The following is a 14,027-nucleotide window of genomic DNA, read 5'->3' as shown; positions in this document are numbered from 1 at the left end:
ACACTGAATTACTCTGGCAAAAACTAGAAAGTTGGATAATGCCAAGTGTCAGCAGTGACGGAAGGGTACAGGAACCCTCATGAGTTCTCAGTTGGAGTATGGACGGGACAACCATTGTGGAAAGCAGTCTGGCACGTACATATTCATGACCCAGCCATTCTCCCTGGAAAGAGACAGGTACGTCTCCAAGGGCCATGCATGAGGGTGCCCACAGCAGCATTATTCACAGGGGTCATGGTGGGGGAGGGGGGTTGGAAGGAGCCTGAGTGTCCTCACTGGGGAGGAGACAGTAAACCGTGGAGGGGGCACACCAGGGGTGCCCCAAGCAACCATGAGACACTGTGAACTCCATGTGTCCAGAGTAACGTGAGTGGATCCTAAAACCAGTGCTAAGCGAGAAAAGAATGCACACGGTCATGGGCATATAAATTAGAAAACACTTGCACCTGGGTGGCTCGGTCAGTGAGGCGTCCCGACTCTTGATTTCGGCTCAGGTCATGATCTCACGGTTCGTGGGATCGAGCCCCGTGTCGGGCTCTGCACTGACAGGCGCTTCTCCCTCTCTGCCCCTTGCATGCGCGCTCTCTCTCTCTCAAAATAAATAAATAAAAACTTTAAAAAAAGAAAACAAAACATGCATGGAAAGCAATGGTATCCATCCGACAAGAACACAGCCAACTAAACAATATGTTCAACATTCGAACATATGTGAATGTCTGCCGGTAGAGGGCACTGACAGAGACTGGGATATGGGGATATAAGGGAATAAATCAAACGTAAAACAAGAGCTGTCTTGTGGAAAATAATGAGCTGAGGGTATGGAATTAACCCATGACGCCTGAGATCTGAAAAAGAAGACAGTGTAAGGGTTGTGGAGGATGACGAGCCCCAAATGTAGGAATGAAGTTGTCTCTGGGGTGAGATCAGGTGGCTTAAAATGCCATCTGCAATGTATGCCACTTGAAAAAGAAAAAAAACCAAAATCTTCAGTGAACATAGAAAAATACTTACATTTGACAAAGCTGGTAGGGAGGATGTAGGGTGCTTGTTACAAGTATTGTCTACATTTTCTTGTCTGCCTGGAATATTTCCTATCAAAATTTTTAGAAGACTTTCACCACTGACCATGGAAGACAAAACATCTCATCTTTTTTTTTTTTTTAATTTTAACGTTTATTTACTTTTGAAAGAGAGAGAGATACAGAGCATGAGCGGGGGAGGGGCAGAGAGAGAGGGAGACAGAATTGGAAGCAGGCTCCAGGCTCTGAGCTGTCAGCACAGAGCCCGACGGGGGGCTGGAACTCATGAACCATGAGATCATGACCTGAGTCGAAGTCTGACACTCAACCGACTGAGCTACCCAGGCGCCCCCAAAACATCTCATCTTAAAAATAAATACAATGAAAATATATTATTCACTTCTAGTCAGACACAGGCCTGTTGAGACCTGCTCTAAGCAAGGTTAGAGAGGCATTTAGGACACAGCATCAAACTACTTACTGAGCCTTTCTCGATGGCACCATCACAATTAGAACCAGATCATTTTCTTGTTAGATGTCAGTTGGTTCATGCCATTTCATTTCATGTCCATAAACAGCCTAAACTCATCTCTTGTGCAGAAACCACCCCTTCAACACATTGAGTAAGTCTCTTTGAAAATATTTTACCCTCTTTTAAAAAAATTTTTTTAAGTTTTATCTATTCATTTTGAGAGAGACAGAGTGAGCAGGGGAGGGAGGGAGAGAGAGGGAGAGAGAGAATCCCAAGCAGGCTCTGCACCATCAGCACAGAGCCCAACGTGGGGCTCGAACTCATGAAACTGTGAGATCATGACCTGAGCTGAAACCGAGAGCTGGATGCTCAACTTACTGAGCCACCCAGGCGCCCCAAGATTTTACCCTCTTAAAATGCATTGCAATTAAAAATATATACATATACATAGAAGAGTGCACTTATCATGACTATACAGCTTAATGTACTTTCACACAATCTGAACAACTCCATGTAACCAGTATCCAAATCAAGAAAAAGAATCCCCTCCCTGCCCCCCCCCCAAGTCACAATGCTCCCAAGAGTAACCACTTCCTTGACTTTTATCTCCCTAGATTGGTTTTGCGTGTTTTAGAACCTCATACTAAAATCATACAGTTACAATCTTTTGAGTGTGGCTTTTTTCATTTAGTGTAATGCTTTTGAAATTCATCCCGGTAGTTGCAAGTGTCAATAGCTCATTGCCTCTTATTGCTGAATAGTGTCCCTTGTATGTGTGTGCCATAACGTACGTATCCATTCTACTGTTGAGGAGCATTTGGGTGGTTTCTAGTTCAAGGCTGATACGAATGCATTCAGAGCATTTGGTAGACGGGAATGGGGGCATTCCCAGGGACAAATGGCTGGGTCATAGGATAGCCATAGGTCATCTTTAGAGGATGTGGCGTTATGATTTTTTAAAGGAGGTGATTAGCACTTCAAAATGTATTGTTTGAAGAGTGGTTTATATAGTAAGAAGAAAGAATCATGAAAATTCAAGTTTGACATCAAACTACACTGGCTTCATGTTTCAGAACAGAATGGATCCCTTTTATGACTGGTGACATAGTAATGCCCCATTGATAACTTTTTGTTTTTACTAGATATTTTACACTTGATTTTAGCCAAAAGCCTGAGACATTTTATGTAACTCCCAACAACTAACAGTTACCAACCATTTGAAAATAAAAATATTTCATATTATTCACATGGCCTTATTATTACCAAGTTATTTTAGCTAAAGCTCATAAAATGTACTTGACAGGTCATGTACATTATTATTTAAATTTTCTTATTAGTCCTTAATATAAATGTAAATCAACAGAGAAAAACTGTTTCTTAATGTTTATTTATTTTGAAAGACAGAGAGGGAGAGAGAGTGGGGGAGGGGCAGAGAGATGCTCCCAAGCCGACTCCATGCTTAGCATGAGGCCTGACAGGAGTCTCATCCCACGATCCTGAGAGATCATGGCCTGGACTAAACCAAGAGTCGGATGCTTAACTGGCTGAGCCACCCAGGTGCCCCCAGAAAAACTATTTTACATGTAAAGTGGATTGACTAAAAGCCAAATTGTTTTAATTTTAACTGGAACACGTCTCGTGTCTTATTACCAAGCCATTGCCTTAACAGTGAAGTTTAAGTCCCACTTGTTTGCCGGTTTCACATACACTTGAGGGAGCTACAGCTCAGAGAAAAAACATGGTAAATGCCTTGGTTCTTGAGAAGTTCTGGGGAGTGACTGGGTGCCCCAAGCCATTTTCATCTAAGGAACCAACCTCTTGCCACTAGGGGGCGCCATCGGAGGAAAAGTGGGCCTCTTGGGAGCATTGCTGGTGCAGCCTGGCCTCTTGCTGTACACGCGCCCAGAGGGCATCCTTTGCAGACATCCCTGCACTCAGTTCCCACTGCTATAAGTATAAGAATGATACCCATTCTGCAGATGGGCAAACGCACGCACCAAGTTGCGCAGCCCAGAGGAGCAGAGCTGGGATTTCGGTGTAGGTCTCTTGATTCTGTAGCCTGAAGACATTTCCACTTATGGCTCCTCGCTGTGACCCTGCTTTGTCCGTGGGGGGTGGGAGGAGGGTTTGCTTTTCTCCCACCAAGCCCATTCAGTGTGCCCTCCCTCTTTTTCTGGCACACTCTCTTCCCCCTCTTGTGCACTCATCCGGAACTCCCCTCACACACCTGTCTCCAGCCGTCCTCTTCCCTTAGCCTGCAGCCCATATAATCAGCCTTCTGAGCTGCCCTCTCACCTGCTCCCTCATCTCCTCCCCACCTCCTTGCCTCGGTCCTGCTCTGTCCTAGCCTGCTGGGTCCCTGTCTGGGCCTCCCCCTGGGCTCCCAGCCTCGGAGAGGTGGAGCCACCAGCACAGGAGGCAGTTCTGGAATTCAGGATTCACACGTGGATCCAAACTGGATCTCCCCCCTGCTCCCAAAAAGGCCCATGTCCTAAGGAGAGACATCAGGTGGCCCGGCCCCCTCCCCCACCAAGACAGCCTGGGAACCGGAGGCCATGGGCACATCACGCTGCTCATGTAGCCAGACATTAGCACAATCTTGAATTTCAGGTCTATAAATCACCTGGGTTGGGGGGTGGGGTGCTCATAAATCTGTTTTCCCATGCTGGTCGGCTTGCTTGACCTCTTGTCCCCTCCTCCTCCAGACTCCCTTCCTCCTTCCTGGGAGACTGGCCCAAGGAGGGGCCTGGGCATAGATATATAGGCAGCCACTGTGGGAGGGGCTGACCACAGAGGCTTCGGAAAGAGAAGGTGAGGAGGGGGCTCTGGAGGGTCTGGATGAGCAAGGGAAAGTAGGAAGCTATGAGGTGCAGGGAGGCCAGCACTGCTCTGGCCAATGAGCCTCGGTTTCCTTGTCTGTAAAGTGGCCCGCCATCAGGGTTGTGGGGAGATTCATTCAGCACCAGTCTGGGGCCAGCAGAGAGCCAGGAGCACCCCCGGGCAGCTGGGGTGTGGAGTGAGGCTGGTGGGGCTTCCCTCCCCTCCTGGCCTCACTCCCACTCATGTGTCCCCAGCAGGACTATGGCTTCTGCAGCAGCAGAGGCGGAGAAGGGGTCTCCGGTTGTGGTGGGACTGCTGGTGGTGGGCAACATCATTATTCTGGTGAGACCTCCCCCAGTGCTGGGAGCCCAGCGGGCGGGCAGGGAGGAGGGGATACCTGAGGGTGGGGGCTCAGGGCCCAGGACTCCCGGGTTGGTGATGGCTGCAGGCCGTCAAGCCAGAGCAGCCTGGATTCCAATCCCGGCTCTGCGGCTCCCCAGCTTTGCAAACTCCAGCAAGCCACTCTCCTTCTCCGTGCTGCTTCCTCATCGATAGATTGGTGTCCCCATTGTGGGGCCTGTTGTGTGGGTTAATCCATACTGACCCTCAGCTCCGGAAAAAGTGCTTGACAAATGTTGTCCTCGTTAACATGACTATAGACATAAAGTGCCTGCTTGGGGCACAGGAGGCCCATCGTAATGAATACTAACCATAGCAATGTCTTATTAATTACTATTTAATTTTTTAAACTGTGATGCCTGTACATGGCTCTGGAGCCAGACAGCCTGGGCTCAAATCCCAGCTCTGCTGCTTTCTACTGTGGGACCTGGGGCCAGCAACGTTATCCTTCTGGGCCTCAGTTTTCTCATCTGTAGATAGAGATAAAATAGGAATGCCGAGAGTTTAAGGTGAGTTATCAGATTCGTGCAGAGCGTGGGACGACACATGGTTACTGTTTGTATCGGCCATGACAACCGTAGTACTCTGCAGCTGGTGACGATGACTATCACACAGAAAGCAGTTAGTGGGACCGTGCCTGGCGCGCACACACTAAATACCCCACGAGCGTCGGTGTGAGTGTTGTCAAAGGTAGCCACTGAGAAGTCTTCCTCTCTCCTTGCTTCCCATCTCTCATCCCTATAAGTGCCTAGATTTTTAGTTTCGCCAACAATTTCTTTAAGCAATAGGAACGTGTATACCTATTTTCTTCCCTTTTTGTCCAAGATACAGCTCATTCCACATCCTGTTCTGTGCCTCCCCGTTTCTCCCGCTGACCTAGTCTGTAGACCCTTCCACATGAGTCCTCAGCCTCCTCGCCCCTTTGTCATAACTGCAGAGCACTCCCTCATGTGGCACGCCGGTTCCTTTTACATGGGGACACAGGGAATAACTGTGTGGGTTTATGATTTTCCTGCACACGCAGGATTGATCACTGCAGGCGGAATTGTGGGTCAAAGGGTTGATGCGTTTGTAGTTGTTCCGGCCCCGGCCAGATTCCTCAGCTCGGGAATAACAACACTATTGAGAGAGGGCATGGGATCAAGCATCTCCTCTGTTCCAGTCGTGCGCTCTGGGCTGTGTATGTGGCATCTCCTCGTGTCCTTGAAGCAACTGGCGGCCGGGATGTGGGCGGGGGGGCAGGGATCCGGCCGGGCAGCCCTTCCCTTCTGGCCTCTGCCCAGCCCCATCCCCACTCACGGAAGGCGAGGTCCTTGCCCTTCTTACTACAGCCCGCTTTACTGAGGCCGGTGGGGGCTCGGAAGGGGAACTTGTTCACAGAGAGTCCCGCAGCCCCGGCTGCCATGCCTGAGCCAGCCTTTCTAACCTGTTGCCCTGTCCAGCTGTCAGGCCTGGCCCTGTTTGCTGAGACGGTGTGGGTGACAGCTGACCAGTACCGCGTGTACCCACTGATGGGCGTCTCTGGCAAGGATGACGTCTTCGCTGGCGCCTGGATCGCCATCTTCTGCGGCTTCTCCTTCTTCGTGGTGGCCAGCTTTGGTGTGGGCGCGGCGCTCTGCCGCCGCCGGGCCACGATCCTCACGGTGAGGCCCCGGGGGGCAGGGCATGGGGACGGGTGGGCACGGAGATCATCCACACAGAACCATAGTAACCACCGCCGCAGCCACGAGTGTGTGTTCGTCATGGTGCCACACTTGGGCCTGTCATCCTATTTAATCTTTCCCTCACCCAGTAACAGGCTCAGCTGCTATCCTCAATTTCCAAAGAAAATTGGGGCACAGAGAGGAAGGCAAGGAAGCTCTGCCCAGGAGGATGATTCTTGAGTGGCAGGGCTGAGATTCGAACCTCAGCTAGTTGGTCCCCAGAGGCTGTGCTCGTGAACAACAACAGTAATGACAGCACAGCTACCGTTCAAGGAGTGCTCGCTACATTCTAGATTTTACCTAGATTGGCTCATTTATTCCTCACAACCTACCGTGAGATAGCATCCTCATCATGAACCCGTTTGACAGAGTAGAAACTGAGGCTCGGAGAAGTGAAGTCACTCATCCAGGGTTGCACAGCGAGCGGGTGACAGAGCCGGGATTTGAACCCGAGTAGTTCAGCTCGAGCCCGTGCTCTGAATTTCTGCCAGGAATGACCACCACAACAAGAACCCACACTTCCCAAGCACCCCTCCTGTGCCCGGCACTAGGCTGAGCAGTTTAGAAAATGAGCTCCGCCGATCTCCCCAGAAGCCTCCGAAGTTACGCTTCTCTGCCCCTTTCCCAGTTGAGGAAACCGGGGTTCAAAGAGGCCAACAGCCCAGGCGTTCGGGAAGGCAGGGCCTCTAATCCCAGCCCCACTGCTGCAGAGCCAACATGGCGCCTCCTCTACAATCAAGGGCCTTCTCGATTCCCGGGAGCAGCTACTTATTCAATCGACAAACGTTTATTGAGCAAGAACCACGTGCCAAACCCCGCGCTGGGCACTGGGGCTCTGGTGAACCCCTTGTCCCAGGGGAGGATGCTCCAACGGGAGCAGCAGTGCACAGCGAAGAGGGAAGGGAGAGCCGGAGCTGGGGCAGGGGAGGCCTGCGGCCAGAGAAAGCGAAGGCCTTGGGCAGGTGAGGGAGTGAGCCTTGTGTCTACAGGAAGAGCATGCGGAGGAGCATGCGTGGGGGAGGGAACAGCAAGAGCAAAGGCTCTGAAGTCAGAGCCAAGTGGGGGTGGCGGGGAAGGAGAGGAAATGAGGTTGGATGGAGTGGGTACAGTGGGCGGTGGGCAAGGGGCATGAGGGCGAGAAGGGGAAGGTGGGCCTATCGGGTGAGTCTTGCCAGCCTTGGTAAGGACCTGGGCCTTATTGTAAGATGGAGCCTTGGAAAGGCCTTCCTTCTCTTTTTCTTTCTTTCCTGCACGGAATTCTCTGGCATAACCATTTAACCTAAGCCCTAAAAGCTCACCCAACTGGGGAAAAAAAAAAAAAAAAAGGTGTCTGTCTCCCTTATTAGTTTGTCATTAACTAAGACACAAAATTTTATTTATTTTTATTTTTATTTTTTTAACTGGGCATTTTTTTCACATGATATTTTATTGCAAATATTGCAAATTGAACATTGGTTACCTACTGGAGAACATTTTTAAACATTTTATTTTGAAAAATTATCTAACTTACAGAATCGTGGCAACGGTAAACTCCCACAAATCTTTCTAAATTCACCAGTCATTAACATGTTGCTTTGTTTCTCAATCTTTCATTATTTATTTTTTATTTTTTAATGTAGTTTATTGTCAAGTTGGCTAACATAGTGCATACAGCGTGCTCTTGGTTTTGGGGGTAGATTCCCGTGATTCATCGCTTACATACAACACCCAGTGCTCATCCCCACAAGTGCCCTCCTCAATGCCCATCACCCATTTTCCCCTCCCCGCCGCGCCCCTGCCCCTCCAACCCTCAGTTCGTTCTCTGTATTTAAGAGTCTCTTATGGTTTGCCTCCCTCTCTGTTTGAAACTATTTTTCCCCTTCCCTTCCCTGTTAAGTTTCTGAAATTCCACATATGAGTGAAAACACGGTATCTTTCTCTGCCTGACTTATGTCACTTAGCAGAATACCCTCCAGTTCCATCCAGGTTGCTGCAAATGGCAGGATTTCATTCTTTCTTACTGCCAAGTAGTATTCCATTGTATGTATAAACCACATCTTCTTGATCGATTCGTCAGTTGATGGACATTTAGGCTCTTTCCATGATTTGGCTATTGTTGAAAGCGCTGCTATCAACATCGGGGTACAAGTGCCTATGCATCTGTACTCCTGCATCCTTTGGGTAAATTCCTAGTAGTGCTATTGCTGGGTCATAGGGTAGTTCTATTTTTAGTTTTTCAAGGAACCTCCACACAGTTTTCCAGAGCGGCGGCACCAGCTTGCGTTCCCACCAACAGCGCGAGAGGCTTCCCGTTTCACCACATCCTCGCCAGCATCTGTTGTTTCCTGAGTCGTTCATTTTAGCCACTCTGACGGGTGTGAGGTGATATCTTGGTGTGGTTTTGCTTTGTATTTCCCTGATGAGGAGTGACGTTGAGCATCTTTCCACGTAAGGCGTAGAATTTTATGGGAAATTTCAAACATAGAGCAGAGTGAGTGGCACCCCCATCACCTGGTTTCAACGACATGGACCACAGACTTGGCCAGCTTTGTCCCCTCTGCTCCACCCCTGCCTGCCCACATTCTTCTTTCTGGGGTATTTTGAAGTGCATTCCAGACACCTAGTCATTTACCCATAAATATTTGCGTGCACATTTCTCTGTGATGAGGACACTGTTTCGAGCAGCCAGACGTGTTATACCGCAGGGTCTCAGCTCATGGAAGAGGGGTTAGCACGACCACTTTCCACCCCCTGTTGCTCTGAGGCAGAGGGCGTGGGGTGAGGGAAGAGCTTTTCTTCTTCTTATGCGCAACCATCATGCCACTGGTGCACCTACAAAACCCACGCAAATTCCTTCATATCTCTCTTCCGATATCTGTTTGAACGCAGACTAGACAAACAGACAACCAAATGTTCCTGGTTGTCTCAAGAATGTCAAAAAAAAAAATTTTTTTTTCTCCTATGGTAGACATTTATTTTACTGCACCCAAGCCAATAGTTAGCTTCAGGAAATACTTTACATATTTCTGTTGCTTTCATTTGTTCCTAACATTTTGTTATAAAAAAAAAAAATACAGAAATATATCAAAAACACAGAAAAGGTGAAAGACTTGAATGGGGAACCCCTGTACGTACAACCACCACGTAGATGTTACCGTTCACATTGTCTTACACTTCTTTTTAAAGTCGCATTTCTAGGGGCGCCTTGGTGGCTCAGTCGATTGGGCATCTGACTTCGGCTCAGGTCATGATCTCATGGCTTGTGGGTTCGAGCCCCACGTCGGACTTTGGGCCGACAGCTCAGAGCCTGGAGCCTGCTTAGAATTCTGTGAATTGCTTAGAATTCTGTGAATTGCTTAGAATCCTCTCTCTCTGCCCCTGCCCTGCTCATGCTCTCTCTCTCTCTCTCTCTCTCTCTCTCTCTCTCTCTCAAAAATAAATAAATAAAAGCATTAAAATAAAATAAAATAAAGTTGCATTTCCATCCATCAGTCCGTCCCTTGAGGGGGTGTGACTTGATACAGGCTTTGCCCTGACCGGGCTGTCCCTCTGTCTCTCCCTCCCTCTTTCCCCAGTACCTGGTGCTCATGCTCATCGTCTACATCTTTGAGTGTGCCTCCTGCATCACATCCTACACTCACCGAGACTATGTGAGCTGGGCAGAGGCCAGGGGAGGGGCATGACTTGGGGGAGGGTGGCAAGGGTCTGGGCCTGGGGGTGGGGTGGAGGTGGACCTCCCGCCCCACCCAGCCCCACTGGATCCTCTTCTTCCTGGACCTCTGCAGATGGTGTCCAACCCATCCCTGATTACCAAGCAGATGCTGACCTTCTACAGTGCAGACACGGACCAGGGCCGGGAACTGACTCGTCTCTGGGACCGCATCATGATTGAGGTGGACATGGGTGGGGGGGGGTTGAGACGGGCGAAGGGATGGGGAGGGCTGGAGGACCTGGGACTCTGAGGTAGCTAGGGCTCCCATTATGCCCACTGGTAGATGATACCCACTCCTGCGGTTCTTATGGGGGGTGGGGAGGGCTGGTCATGGCCATTTTCCAGATGAGGAGACAGGCCCAAAAAGGGAATGTCACTTGTCCAATGTCACGCGGTTGGTAAGCTGGGATCAAGATCTGACAGCCTATAACCAGAGTCCCTGCTCTTAATCATTACACATACCTTCTTAATAATGATGGTAATCATAATAACAAAATGTAATGAGTACTAACTTCTTTAGTACTGTTCAAAGCACCTTTAAAACTTTCTTTTTCCTCATAACTACCCCATAAAGGAGATCAGCTTTTTAACAATGAGGAAACCAAGGTAAGAGGTTGAGTGGCTTACACAAGGTCACACAGCTGGTAGGTCACAGAACCAGGATTGAAACCCAGACCATCAGCTTCCAGAAGCACATTCTTTTTTTTTTTTTTTTCCTAATGTTTATTTTTGAGAGAGAGACAGAGACAGCATGAGCGAGGGAGGGGCAGAGAGAAAGAGAGAGACACAGAATCCGCAGCAGACTCCAGGCTCTGAGCTGTCGGCACAGAGCCCAACGTGGGGCTCACACTGTGAACCACGAGATTATGACCTGAGCCGAAAGTCGCTGTTTCACTGACTGAGCCACCCAGGCGCCCCCGAAGCCACATTCTTAATTAAACCCAATGTGATGTGGCACAAGAGAAGAATATTGAGGACCCAAGGGAAATTGAGGTCCCAATTCGGTTCAAGTCATACAGCTAGCCAAGATGGGGACTCGTATTTGAAGGAACCTATGTTTTTATCATCCAGGGCCACAAATTAAACACCCACAGGGGCCAGAAGAAGCCAAAATTCTGCCTTTGGGTGTCATTTACTTCGGGTTTTGTTGACAGCTAATTCAAAAGAATTTTAAAATAAGTAACGAAACGGTGGGTTTGATCCAAATCCTCCACCAGCCTCTTGGTGACGGGACAAATATCTTCTGCTCCCTGTTCACACACACGGACACTGGCCCCCCGCCCCTGCGAAGCCGAGGACATGGGGAAGTCAGGCCCAGCTGCCTCACTCTACAACCTCGGGTGAGTGGCTGTCCTCTCTGAGCCGGAGCCTGCCTGACTCCGGCCGGCCTTTCTCTCCAGCAAGAGTGCTGTGGCACAACCGGTCCTATGGATTGGGTGAACTTCACCTCGGCCTTCCGGGCAGCCACCCCGGAGGTGGTGCTCCCCTGGCCCCCATTGTGCTGTCGGCGGACAGGCAACTTCATTCCCCTCAATGAAGAAGGCTGCCGCCTGGGCCACACAGACTACCTGTTCACCAAGGTGCGCCCCCCCCCCCCCCCACCGGTCTGCAGGTCTGGCCGCCTCGGTTTCTTCTATCTCTCCCTCCCTGCCGCTCTGTCCTCTCCTCCCCTCTCTGGCTTTTTCTTTCTCCCCCCTCTCTCTGGCTCGCCCAACCCTCTCCCCGTCGGTCCCTCCCTCCCTCTGCTAGTCTGGGGGAGGCCCAGGACCTGGCACCTGCGGCTTTTCTCAGTTGGGAATAAGAACAACAACAATAACAGCAATCGCACAACAGCAACACCAGCCATCGCTTATCCAGCCTTTGCGTGGTGCCGGGCATTCTTCTAGGTGTTTCAAGTTTTTGTCTGATTTCTCACCGCAGCCCTGGGAGGCAAAGATTAGAATGATCCCATTTTGAGGATGAGGAAACGGAGCTAGCTCACTCGCTAGCGAGGGATGGAGCTGGGGCTGGATTTCAGGAGGGTAGGCCCCAACTAGGCGTTTTAACTAGCGCAAGGTGAGTGCAGAGGCAGAGATTGAAACCAGGGGAGATTAGCTGGGAGGGGAACCAGTCCCAGTGGTTGCTCTGGCTGCTTTGGGCCCCCCGGGGGGGGGGGGGGGGGAGGGGGGAGGGGGCTTCAGCCATGTCTTAGATCAGGTGTCACGGAGAGAGGAGCCTGTGCAAACCATCACCGCTGTCAGAGTCACCCAGCCGTTTCTCAAGCCCGACTCTGTGCGGAGTGTGTGTGTGTGTGTGTGTGTGTGTGCGCGCGCGCGCGCGCGCGCGCGCGCGCGTGTCGTCCCATGGAGTCCCCACCAGTGCTCTCGGAGGCCGGTGCGTCAGGGTTGCCACTTGCACAGACGGGGAAGCTGAGGCTTAGAGAGTCAGAATCATTCCTAGGCTCCAACAGCTAACAGGTGGCAGAGCTGGTCCCCAATTCAGTCCCACCTGACTCCAGGACAGACACCCTGAATCTCGTTCTCTGCTGCTGCCAAGTAGAGGCAGGGGTCTACATGGAAATGACTCGCTTGTGAGACTCGGGCCCCACCTGGCCTCATTCCTAAAGGACGTAGCAAAACTGCACTCATCCTAAAGGCAGATTTCAAACGCTGGGAACTTACGGGCAGCATGGAAAGCCAGCTCTAGACAAGACTGCCCTCAGACTCTCATAGCCACCAACAGGGCAGTACCCACTTGTGCGGGGGCTGGGCTCCACATCGAATCCCTGGTTCCCCAGAACCGCTCTGGGAGGTAGACACTGCCACGCCTCCCATTGCACAGGGGAGCAAACCAGGGCTTGAGGAAGGCAATCACCTTCCCCAGGGCTCACGGTGACATTTTCTCAACCCCCACGCCCGGTCTCTCCCCCTCCCAGGGTTGCTTCGAGCACATCAGCCATGCCATCGACAGCTACACATGGGGCATCTCGTGGTTTGGGTTTGCCATCCTGATGTGGACGGTGAGAGGTGGGGAGCCTCTGGGCTAGGTGGGACGTGTGTGTGGGGCTGGAGCACCCCTCACTCCACTGCCTCCTCCTCCAGCTGCCTGTGATGCTGATGGCCATGTGTTTCTACACCACGTTGTGAGGAACAGGAAGGCCACATGCACGCCTCGGCCTCTTCCTCCTCCTGTTCCTGTTTCCTCCGGCCGCGGACTGGATGGCTGCCTCAGCTCTCCCCTTCCCACCTCCCTCAAGCTTCCCTCCTTCCTCACCAAAGACCTTTTCCCAGGTTTCTGGGGCTTGCTGGGACTTGAAGGTGCCCCGAAACACTGGGACATGTGTGCGTGGGCCCTTAGCCCTCGACGTCATTTCACTTTGCTGATTCCTGGCCCATCTTTCAGTGTCAATTTCAAGTCCTGTCCTCTGGGGACCCTTCCGGGATCCCACCCACCCCATCACCAATGCCTCTCTTACAGCTCCCCAAGCTCCTCCTTCGTGGTAGATGTTGGCCCTTATTGCTAAATAGTTTGGGGTTGTTTATTCTCTGGTGGACTAGGGTCGCCAGGAAGGGAGGAACAAACTCATGGTCACTGTATTGTCCCCAGCATCACCCAGCAGAGGGCTGAGCGTGGATATTCAATAAATACTGGTTGAATGAATTAATTTGCTTTCTTCTGGGGCAAAGACAAAGGAACAATAACTCTTCCAATGGAAGTGGCAGAAACCCAACTGGCACTGACTGAAACATAACATAGAATTTCTCGGCTCATGCAACTGAGTCAGTATTTCTGGCTTCAGGCATGTCTGGATCCAGGGGTTCAATCTAAGTTTCAAGGAAACCTGCTTCATTCGCAGACAGACTTTCTCATAGCTAAGCAACACAGCAGCAAGACAGGCCTCTCTCCCGACAGCTCTACCCAAGGTCAGGGATTCAATCTCACTG

General features: G+C 50.8%; 1 protein-coding gene across 1 annotated transcript; it reads left to right on the top strand.

Moving 5' to 3' along the window:
• Nucleotides 1–3,300: 3,300 nt before the first annotated feature.
• Nucleotides 3,301–13,743, top strand: UPK1A (uroplakin 1A). The gene is made up of 7 exons (XM_058707258.1): nt 3,301–4,653; nt 6,153–6,353; nt 9,968–10,042; nt 10,178–10,285; nt 11,505–11,684; nt 13,019–13,102; nt 13,185–13,743. Exons 1-7 carry the CDS (start codon nt 4,573–4,575, stop codon nt 13,227–13,229), a joined length of 774 nt encoding a protein of 257 aa, XP_058563241.1. The 5' UTR covers nt 3,301–4,572; the 3' UTR covers nt 13,230–13,743.
• Nucleotides 13,744–14,027: the final 284 nt, after the last annotated feature.

The sequence above is a fragment of the Neofelis nebulosa genome, chromosome 17, assembly GCF_028018385.1.
Source record: "Neofelis nebulosa isolate mNeoNeb1 chromosome 17, mNeoNeb1.pri, whole genome shotgun sequence".
NCBI classification, from domain to species: Eukaryota; Metazoa; Chordata; class Mammalia; order Carnivora; family Felidae; genus Neofelis; species Neofelis nebulosa.
The sequence above is the reverse complement of the archived record's forward strand: the minus strand, read 5'-3'. Positions and strand labels throughout refer to the sequence as shown.